Below are 24,573 nucleotides of genomic sequence, written 5' to 3'. Positions count from 1 at the left end.
CACCGGCTCTCGGGGTCACGACATGGACGCAATATACAGACACAGCCACCGGCTCTCGGGGTCACGACATGGACGCAATATACAGACACAGCCACCGGCTCTCGGGGTCACGTCAGGGAGAGCAATATACAGACACAGCCACCGGCTCACGGGGTCGTGACATGGACGCAATATACAGACACAGCCACCGGCTCTCGGGGTCACGACATGGACGCAATATACAGACACAGCCACCGGCTCTCGGGGTCACGACATGGACGCAATATACAGACACAGCCACCGGCTCTCGGGGTCACGACATGGACGCAATATACAGACACAGCCACCGGCTCTCGGGGTCACGACATGGACGCAATATACAGACACAGCCACCGGCTCTCGGGGTCACGTCAGGGAGAGCAATATACAGACACAGCCACCGGCTCACGGGGTCACGTCAGGGAGAGCAATATACAGACACAGCCACCGGCTCTCGGGGTCACGTCAGGGAGAGCAATATACAGACATAGCCACCGGCTCACGGGGTCGTGACATGGACGCAATATACAGACACAGCCACCGGCTCTCGGGGTCACGACATGGACGCAATATACAGACACAGCCACCGGCTCTCGGGGTCACGACATGGACGCAATATACAGACACAGCCACCGGCTCTCGGGGTCACGACATGGACGCAATATACAGACACAGCCACCGGCTCTCGGGGTCACGTCAGGGAGAGCAATATACAGACACAGCCACCGGCTCACGGGGTCACGTCAGGGAGAGCAATATACAGACACAGCCACCGGCTCACGGGGTCACGTCAGGGAGAGCAATATACAGACACAGCCACCGGCTCACGGGGTCACGTCAGGGAGAGCAATATACAGACACAGCCACCGGCTCTCGGGGTCACGTCAGGGAGAGCAATATACAGACACAGCCACCGGCTCACGGGGTCACGTCAGGGAGAGCAATATACAGACACAGCCACCGGCTCACGGGGTCACGTCAGGGAGAGCAATATACAGACACAGCCACCGGCTCTCGGGGTCACGTCAGGGAGAGCAATATACAGACACAGCCACCGGCTCTCGGGGTCACGTCAGGGAGAGCAATATACAGACACAGCCACCGGCTCTCGGGGTCACGTCAGGGAGAGCAATATACAGACACAGCCACCGGCTCTCGGGGTCACGTCAGGGAGAGCAATATACAGACACAGCCACCGGCTCTCGGGGTCACGTCAGGGAGAGCAATATACAGACACAGCCACCGGCTCACGGGGTCACGTCAGGGAGAGCAATATACAGACACAGCCACCGGCTCACGGGGTCACGTCAGGGAGAGCAATATACAGACACAGCCACCGGCTCTCGGGGTCACGTCAGGGAGAGCAATATACAGACACAGCCACCTGCTCTCGGGGTCACGTCAGGGAGAGCAATATACAGACACAGCCACCTGCTCTCGGGGTCACGTCAGGGAGAGCAATATACAGACACAGCCACCGGCTCTCGGGGTCACGTCAGGGAGAGCAATATACAGACACAGCCACCTGCTCACGGGGTCACGTCAGGGAGAGCAATATACAGACACAGCCACCGGCTCACGGGGTCGTGACATGGACGCAATATACAGACACAGCCACCGGCTCACGGGGTCGTGACATGGACACAATATACAGACACAGCCACCGGCTCACGGGGTCACGTCAGGGAGAGCAATATACAGACACAGCCACCGGCTCACGGGGTCACGTCAGGGAGAGCAATATACAGACACAGCCACCGGCTCACGGGGTCACGTCAGGGAGAGCAATATACAGACACAGCCACCGGCTCACGGGGTCACGTCAGGGAGAGCAATATACAGACACAGCCACCTGCTCTCGGGGTCACGTCAGGGAGAGCAATATACAGACACAGCCACCGGCTCTCGGGGTCACGTCAGGGAGAGCAATATACAGACACAGCCACCGGCTCTCGGGGTCACGTCAGGGAGAGCAATATACAGACACAGCCACCGGCTCACGGGGTCACGTCAGGGAGAGCAATATACAGACACAGCCACCGGCTCTCGGGGTCACGTCAGGGAGAGCAATATACAGACACAGCCACCGGCTCTCGGGGTCACGTCAGGGAGAGCAATATACAGACACAGCCACCGGCTCTCGGGGTCACGTCAGGGAGAGCAATATACAGACACAGCCACCGGCTCTCGGGGTCACGTCAGGGAGAGCAATATACAGACACAGCCACCGGCTCTCGGGGTCACGTCAGGGAGAGCAATATACAGACACAGCCACCGGCTCTCGGGGTCACGTCAGGGAGAGCAATATACAGACACAGCCACCGGCTCTCGGGGTCACGTCAGGGAGAGCAATATACAGACACAGCCACCTGCTCACGGGGTCACGTCAGGGAGAGCAATATACAGACACAGCCACCGGCTCACGGGGTCACGTCAGGGAGAGCAATATACAGACACAGCCACCGGCTCACGGGGTCACGTCAGGGAGAGCAATATACAGACACAGCCACCTGCTCTCGGGGTCACGTCAGGGAGAGCAATATACAGACACAGCCACCGGCTCTCGGGGTCACGTCAGGGAGAGCAATATACAGACACAGCCACCGGCTCTCGGGGTCACGTCAGGGAGAGCAATATACAGACACAGCCACCGGCTCTCGGGGTCACGTCAGGGAGAGCAATATACAGACACAGCCACCGGCTCACGGGGTCACGTCAGGGAGAGCAATATACAGACACAGCCACCGGCTCTCGGGGTCACGTCAGGGAGAGCAATATACAGACACAGCCACCGGCTCTCGGGGTCACGTCAGGGAGAGCAATATACAGACACAGCCACCGGCTCACGGGGTCACGTCAGGGAGAGCAATATACAGACACAGCCACCTGCTCACGGGGTCACGTCAGGGAGAGCAATATACAGACACAGCCACCTGCTCACGGGGTCACGTCAGGGAGAGCAATATACAGACACAGCCACCTGCTCTCGGGGTCACGTCAGGGAGAGCAATATACAGACACAGCCACCGGCTCTCGGGGTCACGTCAGGGAGAGCAATATACAGACACAGCCACCGGCTCTCGGGGTCACGTCAGGGAGAGCAATATACAGACACAGCCACCGGCTCACGGGGTCACGTCAGGGAGAGCAATATACAGACACAGCCACCGGCTCTCGGGGTCACGTCAGGGAGAGCAATATACAGACACAGCCACCGGCTCTCGGGGTCACGTCAGGGAGAGCAATATACAGACACAGCCACCGGCTCACGGGGTCACGTCAGGGAGAGCAATATACAGACACAGCCACCTGCTCACGGGGTCACGTCAGGGAGAGCAATATACAGACACAGCCACCTGCTCACGGGGTCACGTCAGGGAGAGCAATATACAGACACAGCCACCTGCTCTCGGGGTCACGTCAGGGAGAGCAATATACAGACACAGCCACCGGCTCTCGGGGTCACGTCAGGGAGAGCAATATACAGACACAGCCACCGGCTCTCGGGGTCACGTCAGGGAGAGCAATATACAGACACAGCCACCGGCTCTCGGGGTCACGTCAGGGAGAGCAATATACAGACACAGCCACCGGCTCACGGGGTCACGACATGGACGCAATATACAGACACAGCCACCGGCTCACGGGGTCACGACATGGACGCAATATACAGACACAGCCACCGGCTCACGGGGTCACGTCAGGGAGAGCAATATACAGACACAGCCACCGGCTCTCGGGGTCACGTCAGGGAGAGCAATATACAGACACAGCCACCTGCTCTCGGGGTCACGTCAGGGAGAGCAATATACAGACACAGCCACCTGCTCTCGGGGTCACGTCAGGGAGAGCAATATACAGACACAGCCACCGGCTCTCGGGGTCACGTCAGGGAGAGCAATATACAGACACAGCCACCTGCTCTCGGGGTCACGTCAGGGAGAGCAATATACAGACACAGCCACCGGCTCACGGGGTCGTGACATGGACGCAATATACAGACACAGCCACCGGCTCACGGGGTCGTGACATGGACGCAATATACAGACACAGCCACCGGCTCACGGGGTCACGTCAGGGAGAGCAATATACAGACACAGCCACCTGCTCTCGGGGTCACGACATGGACGCAATATACAGACACAGCCACCGGCTCACGGGGTCACGACATGGACGCAATATACAGACACAGCCACCGGCTCACGGGGTCACGACATGGACGCAATATACAGACACAGCCACCGGCTCACGGGGTCACGACATGGACGCAATATACAGACACAGCCACCGGCTCACGGGGTCACGTCAGGGAGAGCAATATACAGACACAGCCACCGGCTCACGGGGTCACGTCAGGGAGAGCAATATACAGACACAGCCACCGGCTCACGGGGTCACGTCAGGGAGAGCAATATACAGACACAGCCACCGGCTCACGGGGTCACGTCAGGGAGAGCAATATACAGACACAGCCACCGGCTCTCGGGGTCACGTCAGGGAGAGCAATATACAGACACAGCCACCGGCTCACGGGGTCACGTCAGGGAGAGCAATATACAGACACAGCCACCGGCTCACGGGGTCACGTCAGGGAGAGCAATATACAGACACAGCCACCGGCTCTCGGGGTCACGTCAGGGAGAGCAATATACAGACACAGCCACCGGCTCACGGGGTCACGTCAGGGAGAGCAATATACAGACACAGCCACCGGCTCACGGGGTCACGTCAGGGAGAGCAATATACAGACACAGCCACCGGCTCTCGGGGTCACGTCAGGGAGAGCAATATACAGACACAGCCACCGGCTCTCGGGGTCACGTCAGGGAGAGCAATATACAGACACAGCCACCGGCTCTCGGGGTCACGTCAGGGAGAGCAATATACAGACACAGCCACCTGCTCTCGGGGTCACGTCAGGGAGAGCAATATACAGACACAGCCACCGGCTCTCGGGGTCACGTCAGGGAGAGCAATATACAGACACAGCCACCGGCTCACGGGGTCGTGACATGGACGCAATATACAGACACAGCCACCGGCTCACGGGGTCACGTCAGGGAGAGCAATATACAGACACAGCCACCGGCTCACGGGGTCACGTCAGGGAGAGCAATATACAGACACAGCCACCGGCTCACGGGGTCGTGACATGGACGCAATATACAGACACAGCCACCGGCTCACGGGGTCACGTCAGGGAGAGCAATATACAGACACAGCCACCGGCTCTCGGGGTCGTGACATGGACGCAATATACAGACACAGCCACCGGCTCACGGGGTCACGTCAGGGAGAGCAATATACAGACACAGCCACCGGCTCTCGGGGTCACGTCAGGGAGAGCAATATACAGACACAGCCACCGGCTCACGGGGTCACGTCAGGGAGAGCAATATACAGACACAGCCACCGGCTCACGGGGTCACGTCAGGGAGAGCAATATACAGACACAGCCACCGGCTCTCGGGGTCACGTCAGGGAGAGCAATATACAGACACAGCCACCTGCTCTCGGGGTCACGTCAGGGAGAGCAATATACAGACACAGCCACCTGCTCTCGGGGTCACGTCAGGGAGAGCAATATACAGACACAGCCACCGGCTCTCGGGGTCACGTCAGGGAGAGCAATATACAGACACAGCCACCGGCTCACGGGGTCGTGACATGGACGCAATATACAGACACAGCCACCGGCTCACGGGGTCGTGACATGGACGCAATATACAGACACAGCCACCGGCTCACGGGGTCACGTCAGGGAGAGCAATATACAGACACAGCCACCGGCTCACGGGGTCACGTCAGGGAGAGCAATATACAGACACAGCCACCGGCTCACGGGGTCGTGACATGGACGCAATATACAGACACAGCCACCGGCTCACGGGGTCACGTCAGGGAGAGCAATATACAGACACAGCCACCGGCTCTCGGGGTCGTGACATGGACGCAATATACAGACACAGCCACCGGCTCACGGGGTCACGTCAGGGAGAGCAATATACAGACACAGCCACCTGCTCTTGAGGTCACAACAGGGACAGCAATATACAGACACAACCACCTGCTCTTAGGGTCATAACAGGGACAGCAATATATGTGCACAGCCTGTGGACACAGACACCTACTCTCAGGGTCATGACAGGGACAGCAATATACAGACACAACCACCTGCTCTCAGGGTCACAACAGGGACAGCAATATACAGACACAGCCACTTGCTCTCAGGGTCACGACATGGACGCAATGTACAGACACAGCCACCTGCTCTCAGGGTCATAACAGGGACAGCAATATACAGACACAGCCACCTGTTCTTGGGGTCATAACAGGGACAGCAATATATGTGCACAGCTTGTGGACACAGACACCTACTCTCAGGGTCATGACATGGACAGCAAGGTACAGACACAGACACCTGCTCTCGGGGTCGCGACAGGGACAGCAAGGTACAGACACAGACACCTGCTCTCAGGGTCGCGACAGGGACAGCAATGTACAGACACAGACACCTGCTCTCGGGGTCGCGACAGGGACAGCAATGTACAGACACAGCCACCTGCTCTCGGGGTCATGACAGGGACAGCAATATACAGACACAGACACCTGTTCTTGGGGTCACGACATGGACGCAATGTACAGACACAGCCACCTGCTCTCAGGGTCATAACAGGGACAGCAATATACAGACACAGCCACCTGTTCTTGGGGTCATAACAGGGACAGCAATATATGTGCACAGCTTGTGGACACAGACACCTACTCTCAGGGTCATGACATGGACAGCAAGGTACAGACACAGACACCTGCTCTCGGGGTCATAACAGGGACAGCAATATACAGACACAGACACCTGCTCTCGGGGTCGCGACAGGGACAGCAATATACAGACACAGACACCTGCTCTCAGGGTCACGACAGGGACAGCAAGGTACAGACACAGACACCTGCTCTCAGGGTCGCGACAGGGACAGCAAGGTACAGACACAGACACCTGCTCTCGGGGTCGCGACAGGGACAGCAATATACAGACACAGACACCTGCTCTCAGGGTCACGACAGGGACAGCAAGGTACAGACACAGACACCTGCTCTCGGGGTCGCGACAGGGACAGCAATATACAGACACAGACACCTGCTCTCAGGGTCACGACAGGGACAGCAAGGTACAGACACAGACACCTGCTCTCGGGGTCATAACAGGGACAGCAATATACAGACACAGACACCTGCTCTCGGGGTCGCGACAGGGACAGCAATATACAGACACAGACACCTGCTCTCAGGGTCACGACAGGGACAGCAAGGTACAGACACAGACACCTGCTCTCAGGGTCGCGACAGGGACAGCAATGTACAGACACAGACACCTGCTCTCGGGGTCGCGACAGGGACAGCAAGGTACAGACACAGACACCTGCTCTCAGGGTCGCGACAGGGACAGCAATGTACAGACACAGACACCTGCTCTCGGGGTCGCGACAGGGACAGCAATGTACAGACACAGCCACCTGCTCTCGGGGTCATAACAGGGACAGCAATATACAGACACAGCCTGTGGGCACAGACGCCTCAGACACTTACTCTGAGGGTCATGACATGGATGTCAAGGTTAGAATCCCACAAGCAAACTGAGTAGAAATACACTAAAAAATACCATGACCCTCAGGCAACTGGGCACCAAGTTGTCACCCAGCCAGTGGGCTGAGGACATGGAAAGTGAGGAACTGTGACTCCCTCATGAATCACAACTCACACTGCAAGGTCAAGACACAAGGTCATGAGAGCAAACTGGGGGTGCGACTTGGTGAGTGAACTTGTGCAAGGGACAGGGGAGACGGCCTGGGGATGAGATGAGGCAAGGACAGAGACGGGGGGATGATGAAGAGCTATGGATCCTGGAGGTAGTGATGACACTGTCATGAAGGCAGGACCCAGGCAAGGTCACAACACAGACACAGGGGGTGGTGGCACAGAAAGTGATTGTAAATGGACATGGAGATCATACGAGAAGGATCTGTGACCTGACCACGATTAGGACATACGAGACGGTCGTGACGCAGTCAACACAGCCCCGTCAGGAACAAGAGGATGGCGACCCAGACAAGGTCATGATATAGGCAATGAGGTTATGGCCCAAAGTCCTGACGTTGATAACAAGGAGACTGTGACATTGATAACAAGGTTGTCACATGGACAAGGTCATATGGCATGAACAACAAGATTGTAACCCAGGATGGGTGCGGTGGCCCACACCTGTAATTCCAGCACTTTGGGAGGCTGAGGTGGGTGGATCACTTGAGGCCAGGAGTTCAAGACCAGCCCGGCCAACATGGTGAAATCCCGTCTCTACTAAAAATACAAAAATTAGCTGGGCATGGTGGCGGGCACCTGTAATCCTAGCTACTTGGGAGGCTGAGGCAGGATGATCCCTTGAACCTGGGAGGCGGACGTTGTAGTGAGCCGAGATCATACCACTGCACTCCAGCCTGGATGTCAGAGCAAGACTCCATCTCAAAAAAAAAAAAAAAAAAAGTTAGCCAGGCACAGTGGCTCATGCCTGTAATCTCAGCTACTTGGGAAGCTGAGGCAGGTGGATCACCTGAGGTCAGGAGTTTGAGACCAGCCTGGTCAACATGGCGAAAACTCGTCTCTACTAAAAATATAAAAATCAGCCGGGCGTGGTGGTGTGCACCTGTAATCCCAGCTACTTAGGAGGTGAGGCAGAAGAATCGCTTGAACCCGGCAGGCAGAGGTTGTGGTGAGCCGAGATCGCACCACTGCACTCCAGCCTGGGCAACAAGAGCGAAACTCTGTCTCAAAAACAAACAAACAAAAAAGATGAACCCGGATAAGGTCAAGGCACAGACAGGAGGTCGTGACTGGACGATGACGTCATGACCTGGAAGATAAGGTCGTGACATTAGCCAGATCGTGACACAGCCAAGAGGACATTGAAACGTTAAAATACTCATCTGGGGTCTCAACAGTCCTCAGGGTGGACCCAAGGGGAGGACCCACAGGTTTTAGCAAACAAGGGCAGGACCTAGCACACGACACGCCCGTGACCGGTGGGGCTGGCCGGACACCCCGGGGAGCACCTGCAGGATCTGATCTCCCTCCTGGATGCCCTGTCCGTCAGCCGGGCTGCCCGCCTGCACCCCGGACACGAAGATGCCCACGTCATTGCCCCCGGCCAGCCGCAGCCCGATGCTCTTGCCCTTGAGGAAGCGGACCACCCGCGTGTCGGGGCTGTACCTGCAAGGGGAGGCAGAGGGGGGGTCAGACCGGAGTGGGCGGACGGGGGAGGGCTCAGCATTGTCCTTGGGAAAGCCCCCACCCCCTCCAGGCCTTGGTTTCCCCCAAATCCCCACTTAATTGTCCCACACAACACAAGGGATACAAGCAGGCAGGACTGTGCTGATGAGGGAGGCAGCCTGGGATGCAGGAGTTTCGAGAGGGTGGGCTTTCTTCTGGCGCACATACCCGCGATCCTCCATGCTCTGGCTGCTGGGCACTCTGTAGATGTCATAGCTGCTTTCCCTGGGCAACTCTGAAAGGGAAAAGCCAGTCTCTTTCCCCAGCACACTGGCTCGGTCCAGCCTCCAAACCTTTGCTTTATGTCGTCATCCTGGAAGGACCGTCACCCACCTCGAGTCCTTCTCAGGAAACCGTATCTCACCACTTAGGCTCAGGCCAACCTCCCCCGGCTCTGCCTGCCACAGCCTTGCTGTCGGGGATCAGAAATATCAGGGATTGGCCAGGCGCGGTGGCTCATGCCTGTAATCCCAGCACTTTGGGAGGCCAAGGCGGGTGGATCACGAGGTCAGGAGTTCAAGACCAGCCTGGCCAAGATGGTGAAACCCCGTCTTTACTAAAAATACAAAAAAATTAGCTGGGCGTGGTGGCATGCGCCTGTAATCCCAGCTACTCCAGTGGCTGAGGCAGAGAATTGCTTAAACCTGGAGGGGCGGAGGTTGCAGTGAGCTGAGATCGCGCCACTGCACCCCAGCCTGGGCGACAGGGGGAGACTCTGTCTCAAAAAAAAAAAAAGAAACATCAGGGATGGGGTGCTCAGAGTCACCACCCACCTGCCTGTTGCTCACCTGGTTCCGAGATGGTTCTGGAATTGACCGAACTTTCCCGCCGAAGCCGGGGGCTCTCCCTGGTGGGGAACAGATTGGGGGTGAGGCAGGGGTGGATGTCAAGGGGCCATTTTAAAAAGAATTTTAGGCCGTTTGTGGTGGTTCACGCCTGTAATCCTAGCATTTTGGGAGGTTGAGGAGGGTGGATCACCTGAGGTCAGGGGTTCAAGACCAGCCTGGCCAAAGAGGTTAAACCCCGTCTCTACAAAAATACAAAAATTAGGCAGGCATGATGGTGGGTGTCTGTAATCCCAGCTACGCAGGAGGTTAAGGCAGGAGAATTGCTTGAACCCAGAAGGTAGAAGTTGCAGTGAGCCAAGATCATGCCATTGCACTCCAGCCTGGGCGACAGAACAAGAACTTGTCTCCAAAAAAACAAACAAATAAACAAAATAAAAAGAATTTTAATTTATCTGGGCTGGGCGTGGTGGCTCACACGTGTAATCCCAGCACTTTGGGAGGCTGAGGCAGGCCAAATGCTTGAGCCCAGGAGTTCAAGACCAGCCTGGGCAACACAGCCCCCATGTCTACCAAAAATACGAAAATTAGCCAGTCTCACATGACTCGGTCTCAAAACAAATAAATAAATAGAGGAAAAAAAAATTTTTTTTTTGAGACGGAGTTTTGCTATGGTCGCCCAGGCTAGAGTGTAATGACATGATCTCGGCTCACTGCAAACTCCATTTCCTGGGTTCAAGCGATTCTCCTGCCTCAGCCTCCCAAGTAGCTGGGATTACAGGCACCTGGCACCACGTCAGGCTAACTTTGGTATTTTAGTAGAGATAGTTTCACCATGTTGGCCAGGCTGGTCTCGAACTCCTGACCTCAGATGATCCGCCTTCCTTGGCCTCCCAAAGTGCTGGGATTACAGGCGTGAGCCACCACACCCAGCCTAAGGCAGAGTTTGATACTAAGAAGTGGGGTGCTGCTGTAACCAACACCTACAAATGTGGACACGGCTTTGGAACTGGGTAATGGGTAGAGGCTGGAGGTATTTTGAGGCACGTGCTAGAAATACAGGACTACATCCTCAAGGTTACCCCCAGTTGGAAAGCTACGCCCGCATTCCCCTCTCCCTCCCACTGACTATTCTGACAGGTGATACTTACACGGGAGAGTCGGTCTGGCTGGCCTTGGGGCTCCGCTGAGCGTGCCGGGGTGGTGGCGGGATGTGGGATGGTGGTGCCTGCGAGAGCTCTGAGGTGAGGTCTGAGATGTCTGCAGGGGGCGAGGACATCTCATCAGCCATAGTCACACCTTCTGGATTGGACCCATTTTACAGAGGGGCATATCAAGACCCCTCTAAACAAAGGGCCCTAGACCAAAGTCAGAAGCTCAGTTAGAATATTCAGCTCTGGAGGTGGGCACGGTGGCTCACGCCTATAATCCCAGCTACTCAGGAGGCTGAGGCATGAGAATCACTTGAACCCAGGAGGCGGAGGTTGCAGTGAGCCAAGATCAACCCCCTGTACTCCTGACTTTCTGTGTGGCCTTTGGCAAGTTCCTGTCACTCTCTGAGCCTCTAGGGACCAGGCTCACTGGTTCCTCCTTGGCCCTGCCTGGGGCTTCCTGCCTTCTCTGCTGTCCATTCAACCCCCTCCCAGGGCCTACCCTCTGCGTCCTCACCCTCCAACGGCGAGCTGTCACTGTCACTGACGGCAGGCGGAATGTTCACCAGGAACTGCCTGCGATCTCTCAGCACCAGCAGGCTTAGCTTCCCTTCGGACTTCTCAATCAGTCGCCGGGTGTCACTCAGTGACAGGTTCTGGCTGGACACCCCGTTGATCTGAAAGGGACCAGGAATGAAAGAGAGGAAGTGAGTTAATGAGAGATGGGAGACAGTAGAAACAGTTTGGTGGGGGAACTAGAAACAGACAATTCCCCCAGGGGTTGCTGAAAACAGACACACCCTAAGGAAAACCTTAGAACTGGATTCCTGCTGTGAGTGGAGACCACACCAAGAACTGAGCACCGAATTCTAGAAACAGAAAATGTTCCTTAGAGCATCCAGGGGCGGGAGACACTGGAGAAAATGAGAAACAGGTTGACTCTCCTTTCTTACCAAAAGTGGAAATTTCTCAGGGGATACTAGGAACAGATGTGAGGGTGACATTATAAACAACTCTGATTGGAGGAGAAGGAGTATCAGATACTTAAAAGATACTAGAAATACACAATCTTCTGGGACATAACTAGAAACAGACATCTAGGGCTGGGTGTGGTGGCTCACGCCTGTCATCCCAGCACTTTGGGAGGCAGAAGCAGATGGATCACTTGAGGTCAGGAGTTCGAGACCAGCCTGGCCAACATGGTGAAACCCCGTCTCTACTAAAAATACAAAAATTAGCAGGGCGTGGTGGTGGTCGCCTGTGGTCCCAGCTACTTAGGAGACTGAGACAGGAGAATCACTTTAACCCGGGAGGCAGAGGTTGCAGTGAGCCAAGATCCCACCACTGCACTCCAGCCTGGGTGACAGAGTAACACTCCATATCAAAAAAAAAAAAAAAAAAAAAGAAAGAAAGAAAAAGTCATCTGGAGGTAGATTAGAAACACACAATTCCTAGAAAGAACTTCATGTCAGCCGGGTACGGTGGCTCATGCCTGTAATCCCAGCATTTTGGGAGGCCGGCCGAGATCGCGCCAGTGCACTCCAGCCAGGCAACAAGAGCAAAACTCCGTCTCAAAAAAAAGAAAGAAAGAACTTAATGTCATCTCAGGTAGCCCCAAAAACCCACTTCTAACATTTTCCCTTGGGAGGTTTATTTTCAGTAGCCCTGGGGATTGTCGGTTTCTTCTAGTTTTGTTTTGTCTTTTTTTTACCTTTTTTTTTTTTTTTTTTTTTTTTGGAGACGGAGTCTCGCTCTGTCTCTCGGGCTGGAGTGCAGTGGTGCCATCTCCGCTCACTGCAAGCTCCGCCTCCCGGGTTCACGCCATTCTCCCACCTCAGCCTCCCGAATAGCTGGGACTACAGGCGCCCGCCACCTCGCCCGGCTAGTTTTTTGTATTTTTTAGTAGAGACGGGGTTTCACCGTGTTAGCCAGGATGGTTTCGATCTCCTGACCTCGTGATCCGCCCGTCTTGGCCTCCCAAAGTGCTGGGATTACAAGCTTGAGCCACCGCGCCCGGCCTCTTTTTTTTTTTTTTAATAGAGATGGCCATCTTGCTATGTTGCCCAGGTTTTATTTATTTACTTATTTATTTATTTATTTATTTATTCTTGAGACAGGGTCTCTCTCTGTTGCCCAGGCTGGAGTACAGTGGCATCATCATAGCTCAAGATCACTGTAGCCTTAACTTCCCAGGCTCAAGTGATCCTCCCACCTCAGCCGCCAAGTATCTGGGACCACAGGTGTGTGGCACCACTAATTTTCTTTTTTGTAGAGATGGGGTCTCACTCTGTTGTCCAGGCTCGTCTTGAATTCCTGGGCTCAAGCGATCCTCCTGCCTCGGCCTCCCAAAGTGCTGGGATTATAGGCGTGAGCCACCAGGCCTGGCTCTGGGATTGTAAATTTCTAATACCCCCACCAAGTTATCTATTTCTGGTATCTGCTGCAGTACACTAGAAACACAGTTGCTCAGGTCACTAGAAACAGATAACTTAGCCAGATGCCGTGGCTCACACCTGTAATCCCAACACCTTGGGAGGCCGAGATGGGTGGATCGCCTGAGGTCAGGAGTTCGAGACCAGCCTGGCCAACATGGTGAAACCCCGTGTTTACTAAAAATACAAACATTAGCCAGGTGTGGTGTTGTGCACCTGTAGTCCCAGCTACTCGGGAGGCTAAGGCAGGAGAATCCCTTGAACCTGGGAGGTGGAGGTTGCAGTGAGCCGAAATTGCGCCACTGTACTCCAGCCTGGGTGACAGAGCAAGACTCTGTCTCAAAATAAAATAGAAAAGAAACAGATAACTTTTTAAAGACACTGGAAATAACCAGCTGAAAGCAGTTTGGAAATCAAACACCAGGAGTCACTAGAAACAGATTTTCAGGGGAAGAATCCAGAAAGAAACCATCCTTTAGGGCAGGGCGGCTCCCCTAAACATGGTGACTGGGTCATTAGTATCCAGCCACCTAGGGTAGGTCCAGGAGTCAGCTGCCCACATGATTCTCTGATGCACATCAAAGCTACAGGGTATTAGAAACAGACAACCCCATGGGGATACTAGAAACCGACATTTGGCCATGGATTAGCAGTAGCTAGAGAGAAAGGTGTTTTTTTGTTGTTGTTTTTTGTTTTTTGAGATGGAGTCTCGCTCTGTCACCCAGGCTGGAGTGCAGTGGCGCTCAGCCTCCCAAGTAGCTGAGACTACAGGTGCCCGCCACTGGGCCCGGCTAATTTTTTTGTATTTTTTTAGTAGAGACGGGGTTTCACCGTGTTAGCCAGGATGATCTGGATCTCCTGACCCCCATGTTAGCCAGGATGATCTCCATCTTCTGACCTCATGATCCGCCTGCCTTGGCCTCCCAAAGTGCTGGGATTACAGGCATGAGCCACCGCGCTCGGCCGAGAAAGGTGATTTTATGCCTGGCCATCTGCAACCTTTGAGATACAAGCAACAACACTGAAGGTAAATGGTTTGGGACCCAGCTCTGCTGTCGTTGCTGTATGACTCAGTGGCACTGCCCGTCCCCACCCTGCCTTGGTCTCCCTGCCCTTAGGACAAGAAGCCCGGCCTCACCTGTAGGATGAGATCTCCTTCATGCAGCCCACGGTGCCGGGCAGCCAGGCCCGAATCTGTAATGTGCTTGATGAAGATCTGACTGCCCAGTTTGACACCAAACTCTGTAAGGGGGGAGGAGGGAAACTGAGGCAGGACTCTGGAGACGGGTGCCTGGGGGCATTCTCCTGCTGCAAGGACAGAGTCCAGCTGTGGGCCCTCTCTTCCTAACACTTTGATGGCATCATAATGAGAACAGTGATGTCGCCTGTGGGATCTGAGATCTGAAAGTGTCAATGACATCTCCATAGGGTGGGGGCACCAGGTCACCTGCCGCTCGTGATGTTGCCATGCCCAGGCTAAGGGTATTATATTGCTCATGACATCATAATTGTTTCAATTTTTATTTTTTATTTTTAAATTTTTTTCGAGAATGAGTCTCACTTTTATCAGCTGGGCTGGAGTGCAGTGGCGAAATCTCGGCTCACTGCAACCTCCGCCTCCTGGGTTCGCAATTCTCATTCCTCAGCCTCCCAGGTAGCTGAGATTACAGGTGCATGCCACCACGCCTGGCTAATTTTTGTATTTTTAGTAGAAACAGGGTTCCACCATATTGGTCAGGCTGGTCTCAAACTCCTGGCCTCAAGTGATCTGCCTGCCTTGGCCTCCCAGTGCTAGGATTACAGGGATCAGCCACCACACTCAGCCAGGCCTCTTCTTAAAAGGACCCGGTGGTGCTATTGGGCCCCCCAGATCATCCAGGATCACCTCTGAGCTCAGGGTCCTTCACTCCATCCCACATGCTGAGTCCCTTTTGCTAAGTGAGGTGGCCTAAGCAGACGTTCCGGGGATCAGGGAGGGGACATGTTGATAAAATGGTTCTGGGCCTCAAGTGGCTGACAGGTGATATGGCTTAACCCAGCCCAGAATTAGGGACCACCGGGTTCAGAGAGAAAGAGCTAGACAGAATATATGAAATACAGACAGGGAGAAAGGGACAGAAAAGGGGAAAAGTGGGGATTTGTGGTGGGGGGAGTGAGGAGCGAGAAGATGCCAGGTGTAGTTGTAGCCTCCAGGCCGGGCACGGTGGCTCACGCCTGCAATACCAGCACTATGGGAGGCCAAAGCAGGGGATCACCTGAGGTCAGGAGTTCGAAACCAACCTGGCCAACATGGTAAAACCCTGTCTCTTCTAAAAATACAAAAATTAGCCAGGCATGGTGGCGAGTGCCTGTAGTCCCAGTCACTAGGAAGGCTGAGGCAGGAGGAGGGCTTGAAACCGTCACCCACCCAACCATGGTGCCCTGTGTCCAGTTCTGATCGCGCCTGACCTCCCGCCTCACCTTCGCTGTCTCTCCTCTTTACCAGAACCGACTTCACTGGCTTCATCTGCACGTCCTGCCGCGGCAGCCGCTTAAAGCCAGACACCAGGGCCAGCCCGTTGGCCTCAGAGTCACCACCCGGGCTCCTACGCCCATGGCTGCTGGCCCGGCCCCGGCGACCAGGCCTCTGCCGGCGGGAGCGCTCGTCCCAGGAGGGGCCGGAGCCACTGGATGAGTCACCATCATAGCCCTGGCCCTGGTCCACCTCCTCCACCCGGTGTGGCCCATCGTCCTCGTCCGAGTCCTGGCGCCCTGGGCCGGAGGGGCTGGCCTTGGTGGTGGTGGTGGGCAGCTGGATCCTCCGGGGACGTTTCACTGTCTGTTAGAGGAAGGGACAGGAGGGGTCAGCTACAGGAAGGGCTGGGGAAGGCTCTGCTCAGCCCCCAGGTGACCCTGGAGGACACCAGTCTCTCTCTGGGCCTTAATGTCCAAAGTGTAAGATGAGATGACTCGTTGCTCTCTGAAGCTTACAACCTCTACAGCGGCAGGAGCCAGGCTGGGATCAGAGGCGCCGGCCGTGCCAGGGGCTGCCTACTCACAATGTTGGCTATCTTGACGCAGGTCTTGAGTATCTGAATGACAGACGTGGAGGTGGCATTCTCCATGGAGACCCCGTTCACCATGACGATGTGGTCGCCTGTCCTGAGAGAGGTGGGCGGGTCTTATGGAGGAGGCTTTGCAGGGGAGACCCTCGTAACAAGCCCTCCCTGAGTAAGGGGTGTCCCTGGAACCTCCAGGTCTACAAGGCCTGGTTCTAATTCGTTGGTGTCCCTAGGCTCACAAAGACATTCATCCTTCTGGGCCTCCGTTTTCTCATCTGTAAAATGGGGCCAATTTTAGAACCTACTATAATCATAGACTGGAAGCAATATATATATATATATTTTTTTTTTGAGACAGGGTCTCACTCTGTTGCCCAGGCTGGATTGCAGTAGCACGATCTCAATTCACTGCAACCTCCACCTCCTCATTTCAAACGATCCTCCTGCCTCAGCCTCCCTAGTAGCTGGGACTACAGGTGCCCGCCACCACTCCCAGCTAAGTTTTGTATTTTTTATTTATTTTATTTTATTTTTAGTTTTATTTTTTTGAGACAGAGTCTTGCTCTGTCGCCCAGACTGGAGTGCTGTGGTGCAATCTCGGTTCACTGCAAGCTCTGGTTCCCAGGTTCACGCCATTCTCCTGCCTCAGCTTCCCAAGAAGCTGGGACTACAGGCGCCTGCCACCACGCCCGGCTAATTTTTTGTATTTTTTAGTAGAGATAGGGTTTCACCATGTTAACCAGGATAGTCTCGATCTCCTGACCTTGTGATCCACCCGCCTCGGCCTCCCATAGTGCTGGGATTACAGGCCTGAGCCACCGCACCCGGCCTGGAAGCTATAACTACACCTAGCATCTTCTTGCTCCTCGCTTCCTCTACCACAAATCTCCACTTGCTGCTTTTCTTTCCCTCTCTCCCTGTCTGTATTTCATATTTTCTCTCTAGCTCTTTCTCTCTGAACCTGGTGGTCCCTAATTCTGGGCTGGGCTGAGCCATATCACCTGTCAGCCACTTGGGGCCCAGAACCATTTTATCAACATAATTCCAAGAAGCTTCAAACCCTTTTTTTTTTTTTTTCCTTTTTGTGGAGAACGGGGTCTCGCTGTATTACCCAGGCAGGTCTCGAACTCCTGGGCTCAAGCTATCCTCCCGCCTCTGCCTCCCTGAGAGCTGGGATTACAGGCGTGAGCCACCGCGCCCGGCGCTTCAAACCCTTAAAGACTCAGGACACTGGGTCTCCTTCCCTCCTGCCAAAAAAAAAAAGATGGTTTCCGGGACTTTATGTTCCAAAAGGACCCTGGGGCCACTATGACCCCAGGAACTGCCGTGAGGAATCCGGAAGTACCTTAGGGAAGTGAGGCTCAAGTCTCTGACGCTGTCCTACTGCCAACTCCAAGCCCTGTGTTGACAGAGCGAGAAGGTGCCAGGCACTTTCCAGTCTCCTTGCTTTGACTTACAAAGGTTTCACCTTGCTTGCTTTTTTTTTTGACGGAGTCTCGCTCTGTCACCCAGGCTAGAGTGCAGTGGCATGACCTCAGCTCACTGCAACCTCCGTCCATTCAGGTTTAAGCAATTCTCTGCCTCAGTCCTCTGGAGTAGCTGGGATTACAGGTGCGTGCCACCACATCCAGCTAATTTTTTGTATTTTTAGTAGAGATGGGGGTTTCACCATCTTGGCCAGGTTGGTCTTGAACTCTTGACCTCATGATCCAACCGCCACGGCCTCCCGAAGTGCTGGGATTACAGGCGAGAGCCTCTGCACCCGGCCCGCCTTTCTTTCTTTCTTTTTTATTCTTTTTTTGAGACACAGTCTCGCTCTGTTGCCCAGGCTGGTGTGCAGTGGCGTGATCTCGGCTCACTGCAACCTCCACCTCCCAGGTTCAAGTGATTCTCCCAGCTCAGCCTCCCGAGTAACTGGGATTACAGGTGTGCGCCACCATATCCGGCTGATTTTTGTAATTTAGTAGAGATGGGGTTTCACCATGTTGGCCAGGCTGGTGTCAAACTCCTGACCTCAGGTGATCCACCCACCTCAGCCTCCCAAAGTGCTGGGATGACAGGCGTGAGCCACCGTACCCAGCCTGGTTTCTCCTCTCGACGTGCCCTCCCCCTGCCAGAACCCAGCTGCCTGGATACTCACTGTAGTCTGCCCTCCGCCGGCCCTCCGGGTACCACGTCAGACACAACCACAGATCCACTGGGCCGGTCTCGGCCTCCAGAGATCGCAATGCCAAAGCCGCGGCGAGGGTCCTGAGAGAGGATGAGGGGGAGGAAGAGCTGCTGTTTCCCGCAGGGTAAAGCATCTCCCCTCTACTGAGCTGGGCCTAAGCCGCCATGCCCCCTGGCACCCAGACAGGGCGAGGGAGGCCTTACCTTGGACAGCGTGGCCGTGTGCTGTTCCCAGATGGTCAGCTCCTCCATGTCGGCCACCTGGTCAAGGGAAACGGGGAAGACAGGTGTGAGGCCACACAGGCTCATCTGAGCACTTGGGGGTCCCCAGCCCAGGGTGGGGAGTCCAGCTCTGACAGGCCTGTGGTTGGAGCCTGTGACAAGTTACTACCTCTCTCAGGGCCTCAGGTTTTTTTGTTTGTTTGTTTTTTGTTTTGTTTTGTTTCTTGAGACGGAGTCTTGCTCTGTCACCCAAGCTGGAGTGCAGTGGCACAATCTCAGCTCATTGCAAGCTCCACCTCCCGGGTTCAAGCGATTCTCCTGCCTCAGCCTCCCAAGTAGCTGGGATTACAGGGGTGCACCACCACGCCCGGCTAATTTTTGTATTTTTTTTTTTTTTTTTTTGAGATGGAGTCTCGCTGTGTCACCTGGGCTGGAGTGCAGTGGCCGGATCTCAGCTCACTGCAAGCTCCGCCTCCTGGGTTTATGCCATTCTCCTGCCTCAGTCTCCCGAGTAGCTGGGACTACAGGCACCCGCCACCTCACCCGGCTAGCTTTTTGTATTTTTTAGTAGAGACGGGGTTTCACCATGTTAGCCAGGATGGTCTCGATCTCCTGACCTCGTGATCCGCCCGCCTCGGCCTCCCAAAGTGCTGGGATTACAGGCTTGAGCCACCGTGCCCAGCCCAATTTTTGTATTTTTAATAGAGATGGGGTTTTACCACATTGGCCAGACTGGTCTTTAACTCCCTGGCCTCAAGTGATCCACCCACCTCGGCCTCCCAAAGTGCTGAGATTACAGGCGTGACCCACTGTGCCCGGCCTTGTTTTGTTTTTTTTTTTGAGGCAGAGTCTCACTCTGTTGCCCAGGCTGGGTTGCAGTGGCACGATCTCTGCTCACTACAGTCTCCGCCTCCCAAGTTCAAGTGAATCTCCTGCCTCAGCCTCCTGAGTAGCTGGGATTACAGGTGCCCGTCACCATGCTCGGCTAATTTTTCTATTTTTAGTAGAGACGGGGTTCACCATGTTGGCCAGGCTGGTCTCAAACTCCTGACCTCAACTGATCCACCCACCTCGGCCTCTCAAAATGCTGGGATTATAGGCGTGAGCCACGGCGCCTGGCCCGTACTCAGTTTTTCATCTGCAAAATGGGTCTAAGTCAGTGGCTCTCAAACAGGGGCAATTCTGCTTCCCCCTGGGGACACTGGGCGATGTCTGGGGACACATGTGGTTGTCATGACTTAGGGGAGCTCCTGATATGGAGTGGGTGGAGGCCAGGGACGCTGCTCAGCACCCTGCAGTGCCCAGGACGGCCCCACCCCGGAGAACAATCCGGCTGTGAATGTCAGCAGTGCCAAGGGGGAGAGACCTGGTTGAAGTGAACTGAACAGTAGCAGGTGCAGAGAGAAAGCAAGTTCTTGGTCCCTCTCCCTCTGGAAGGTCTGGCTCAGTTCCCTGGAGAGGATCGAGCCAGGCCTGCAGGGTAGAGGGAGCTCACTCTGTTCCAGCCACTCGGGCCTCCTCACTGTCCCCCCAACACCAACACGCCAGGCGCAGTCCTGCCTCAGGGCCTTTGCACCAGCCGTGCCCCCTGCACGGAGCGCCTTCCCCATATCCCTCACCCTCCTTCAAGGACTTAACTCAAACGTGACCCCCTTGATGAAGTCACCGCTGACCACCCCGTTTAGAACTGTAACCCCCTCCTGATGACAACAGACCACCTTTTCCCTCTCTCCTTGGTATATCTTCCTCCATAGAATTTTCAACCCGGCCAGGCACCATGCCTCACACCTGTAATCCTAGCACTCTGGGGGCCAAGGCAGGTGGATCACCTGAGGTCAGGAGTTTGAGACCAGCCTGGGCAACATGGTGAAACCCCATCTTTACTAAAAATACAAAAATTAGCTGGGTGTGGTGGTGCACACTTGTAATCCCAGCTACTTGGGAGGCTGAGACAGGAGAATTGCTTGAACCGGGGAGGCAGAGGTTGCAGTGAGCCAAGATTGCACCCTGCACTCCAGCCTGGGCGACAGGGCAAGACTCCATCTCAAAAAAAAAGGCAGGCTGGATGTGGTGGCTCATGCCTGTAATCCCAACACCACTTTGGGAGGCCGAGGCAGGCAGATCACCTGAGGTCAGGAGTTCAAAATCAACCTGGCCAACATGGCGAAATCCTGTCTCTACTAAAAATACAAAAAAAAAAAATGAGTAAAGCATGGTGGCGGGTGCCTGTAGCCCCAGCTACTTGGGAGGCTGAGGCAGGAGAATGGCTTAACCTGGGAGGTGGAGGCTGCAGTGAGCCGAGATCACGCTGTTATACTCCTGCCTGGAGGACAGAGCAAGGCTCCGTCTCAAAAAAGAAAAGAAAAAAATTAAAAAAGGAATTTGCAACCCTTGGACATTCTCTAGATTTTTAGAGTCTATTCACTATCCATCCCCACCATCTAGAATATCAGCTCTAGAGGGCAGAGATTTTTGTCTTCGTCCACAACTGAGCCCTCAATTCCCTGCGTAGAACAGGGCCTGAGTTGCAGCAGGGATTCAAGGAGGATTTGCTGAATGAATGAGCGAGTGAGTGAGTGAATTAATGAAGCACTTCCTTTGTGCCAGGTGCTTTACATGTACTATCTTTTTTGTTGTTGTTTTTTTGAGACAGAGTTTCGCTCTTGTTGCCCAGGCTGCAGTGCAATGGTGTGATCTCGGCTCCCCGCGACCTCCGCCTCCCAGGTTCAAGTGATTCTCTAGCCTCAGCCTCCCGAGTATCTGGGACTACAGGCATGCGCCACCACGTCCAGCTAATTTTTTTGTATTTTTAGTAGAGATAGGGTTTCACTATGTTGGCCAGGCTGGTCTCAAACTCTTGACCTCATGATCTGTCCACCTCGGCCTCCCAAAGTACTGGGATTACAGGCCTGAGCCACCGCATCTGGCCTTACATGTACTATCTCATGTAATACATTCATCAAAGATGCATTCAATTATCCCCATGTTACAGATCCCACACTTTCTTTTATTTTTAGAAAAGGTCTCGCTCTGTCACCCAGGCTGGAGTGCAGTGGTGTGATCACGGCTCACTGCAGCCTCGGACTCCCAGGCTCAAGTGATCCTCCCACCTCTGCCTCCTAAGTAGCCGGGACCACAGGCGCACACCACGATGCCCGGCTAATTTTTTTTATTGTGTGTAGAGATGGAGTCTCTCTATGTTGCCAAGGCTGGTCTCAAACTCTTAGGCTCAAGTGATTCTCCAGCCTCGGCCTCCCAAAGTGCTGGGATTACAAATGTGAGCCATTATGGCCCACTGCAGCCTCGAACCCTGGCTTCAAGCAATCCTCCTGCCCCAGCCTCCTGAGTAACTGGGACTACAGGTGCATCCATCATGCCCAGCTAATTTTTTAACCTTTATTTTTGTAGAGACAGGGTCTTGCTATGTTGCCCAGACTGTTCTTGAACTCCTGGGCTCAAATGATCCTCCCACCTGGGCTTTCCTAGTTTGGTAAAAAAAAAAAAAAGCTCTGTTGCCCAGGCTGGAGTGCAGTGGTGCGATCTCGGCTCATTGCAACCTCCGTCTCCTAGCTTCAAGCGATTCTCCTGCCTCAGCCTCCTGAGTAGCTGGGATTACAGGTGCACTACCATGCCTGGCTAATTTTTGTATTTTTAGTGGAGACGGGGTTTCACCATGTTGGCCAGGCTGGTCTCAAACTTCTGACCTCGTGATCTGCCCCCCTTGGCCTCCCAAAGTGCTGGGATTACAGGCATGAGCCACCGCTCCCAGCTGTCTGAGGTTTTTGTTTTGTTTTGTTTTGTTTTTGAGACGGAGTCTCGCTCTGTCGCCCAGGCTGGAGTGCAGTGGCCGGATCTCAGCTCACTGCAAGCTCCGCCTCCCGGGTTCACGCCATTCTCCTGCCTCAGCCTCCCGAGTAGCTGGGACTACAGGCGCCCGCCACCTCGCCCGGCTAGTTTTTGTATTTTTAGTAGAGACGGGGGGTCTCACCACGTTGACCAGGCTGATCTTGAACTCCAGACCTCAGGTGATCCGCCCACCTCGGCCTCCCAAAGTGCTAGGATTACAGGCATGAGCTTCTGTTATTTTCATGTCCATGGCATAGATGAGAACACCAGACTCAGGTGCAAGGTCACCTGGCCACGCCTCCACCCCCCCTTCCCTCCTGCCAGCACAGACCATGCCGTGCTCCCCAGGTAGGGGACTGGTGGAGGGATGGGGGAGGGAGTTTGTAGAAGTAACTCCTCCTCCTCCCCAGGACGGTTTTCCAGGCTTGGCACAGCGGGTGTATGATTCCCTCTGCCCAGGCACCCCCCATTTTCTTATAAGCTCCAGCGTCTCCAGGGAGGCCAGCATTCCTGATCTCCAGGAGTGGGAAGCGGGGTGGAGGGGAGAGAAACAGAGCAGAGGGCAGGGCTCTGCAGTTCCCAGGGAGGCAGGACAGCACTCAGAACCGGACTCAAATCCCATGTCCGCCCACCCGTGCTAGCTATGGCGGGTCCTCTCCCGGCCTCAGTCTCCCCATCTGTGAAATGGCACCACTGCCCTGTCTTCCAGGGATGTGGTTTGAGAGAAGGGTACAGATTCAATGGATGACAAGGAGAAGGAGGCTTGGGGAGGTGGCGGCCAAATAATGACTTTCTCCTTTGCATAGTTTTTGTTTGTTGGTTTTTGTTTTTTTTTTTTTTTTTGAGACGGACTCTTGCTCTGTCGCCTGGGCTGGAGTGCAGTGGCCGGATCTCAGCTCACTGCTAGCTCCACTTCCTGGGTTTACGCCATTCTCCTGCCTCAGCCTCCGAGTAGCTGGGACTACAGGCGCCCGCCACCTCGCCCGGCTAGTTTTTGTATTTTTTAGTAGAGACAGGGTTTCACCGTGTTAGCCAGGATGGTCTCGATCTCCTGACCTCGTGATCCGCCCGTCTCGGCCTCCCAAAGTGCTGGGATTACAGGCTTGAGCCACCGCGCCCGGCTTGTTTGTTTGTTTTGAGAAGGAGTTTTTTGCTCTTGTCGCCCAAGTTGGAGTGCAATGGCATAGTCTCAGCTCACTGCAACCTCCACCTCCTGGGTTCATGCGATTCTCCTGACTCAGCCTCCTGAATAGCTGGGATTATAGGCACCCACAACCACAGCCAGCTAATGCTTGTACTGTTAGTAGAGACAGGATTTCACCATGTTGGCCAGGCTGTCTTGAACTCCTGACCTCAGGTGATCCTCCTGCCTCGGCCTCCCAAAGCTCTCCTCGTCCATGCCGGCTGCGAGCGGGCGCTTGATGTGGGCCTATTCATTTCATCCTCAGAGTGACCTTAGGAAGTGGCATGGTTACTATTCCTACTTTAGCAGTGAGATTAAAAGGGGCCCAGAGAGGTTCAGTAACTTGCCTGAGGTCACACAGCACAGTGGTGAACTTTGCCAGCCTGCCCTGTTCTCTGGCTCTTT

At 54.7% G+C, this 24,573-nt stretch overlaps 1 protein-coding gene across 1 annotated transcript in view; it reads right to left on the bottom strand.

Annotated features, from left to right (window-relative positions):
- The window catches only part of TJP3 (tight junction protein 3), a 58,965-nt gene that overhangs the window by 13,156 nt on the left and 21,236 nt on the right, over positions 1-24,573 (bottom strand). The window contains exons 2-11 of the mRNA XM_010367277.2: positions 19,122-19,178; positions 18,889-18,998; positions 16,746-16,848; positions 16,168-16,525; positions 14,846-14,949; positions 11,793-11,952; positions 11,276-11,384; positions 10,128-10,186; positions 9,508-9,574; positions 9,123-9,279 (exon numbers count right to left, since the gene is read on the bottom strand). Coding sequence (XP_010365579.1) covers positions 9,123-9,279; positions 9,508-9,574; positions 10,128-10,186; positions 11,276-11,384; positions 11,793-11,952; positions 14,846-14,949; positions 16,168-16,525; positions 16,746-16,848; positions 18,889-18,998; positions 19,122-19,169 — 1,275 coding nt within the window. The 5' untranslated portion in view covers positions 19,170-19,178. The remainder of the gene's footprint in view (positions 1-9,122; positions 9,280-9,507; positions 9,575-10,127; positions 10,187-11,275; positions 11,385-11,792; positions 11,953-14,845; positions 14,950-16,167; positions 16,526-16,745; positions 16,849-18,888; positions 18,999-19,121; positions 19,179-24,573) is intronic.

This window comes from Rhinopithecus roxellana, chromosome 8 (assembly GCF_007565055.1).
Source record: "Rhinopithecus roxellana isolate Shanxi Qingling chromosome 8, ASM756505v1, whole genome shotgun sequence".
NCBI classification, from domain to species: Eukaryota; Metazoa; Chordata; class Mammalia; order Primates; family Cercopithecidae; genus Rhinopithecus; species Rhinopithecus roxellana.
The sequence above is the reverse complement of the archived record's forward strand: the minus strand, read 5'-3'. Positions and strand labels throughout refer to the sequence as shown.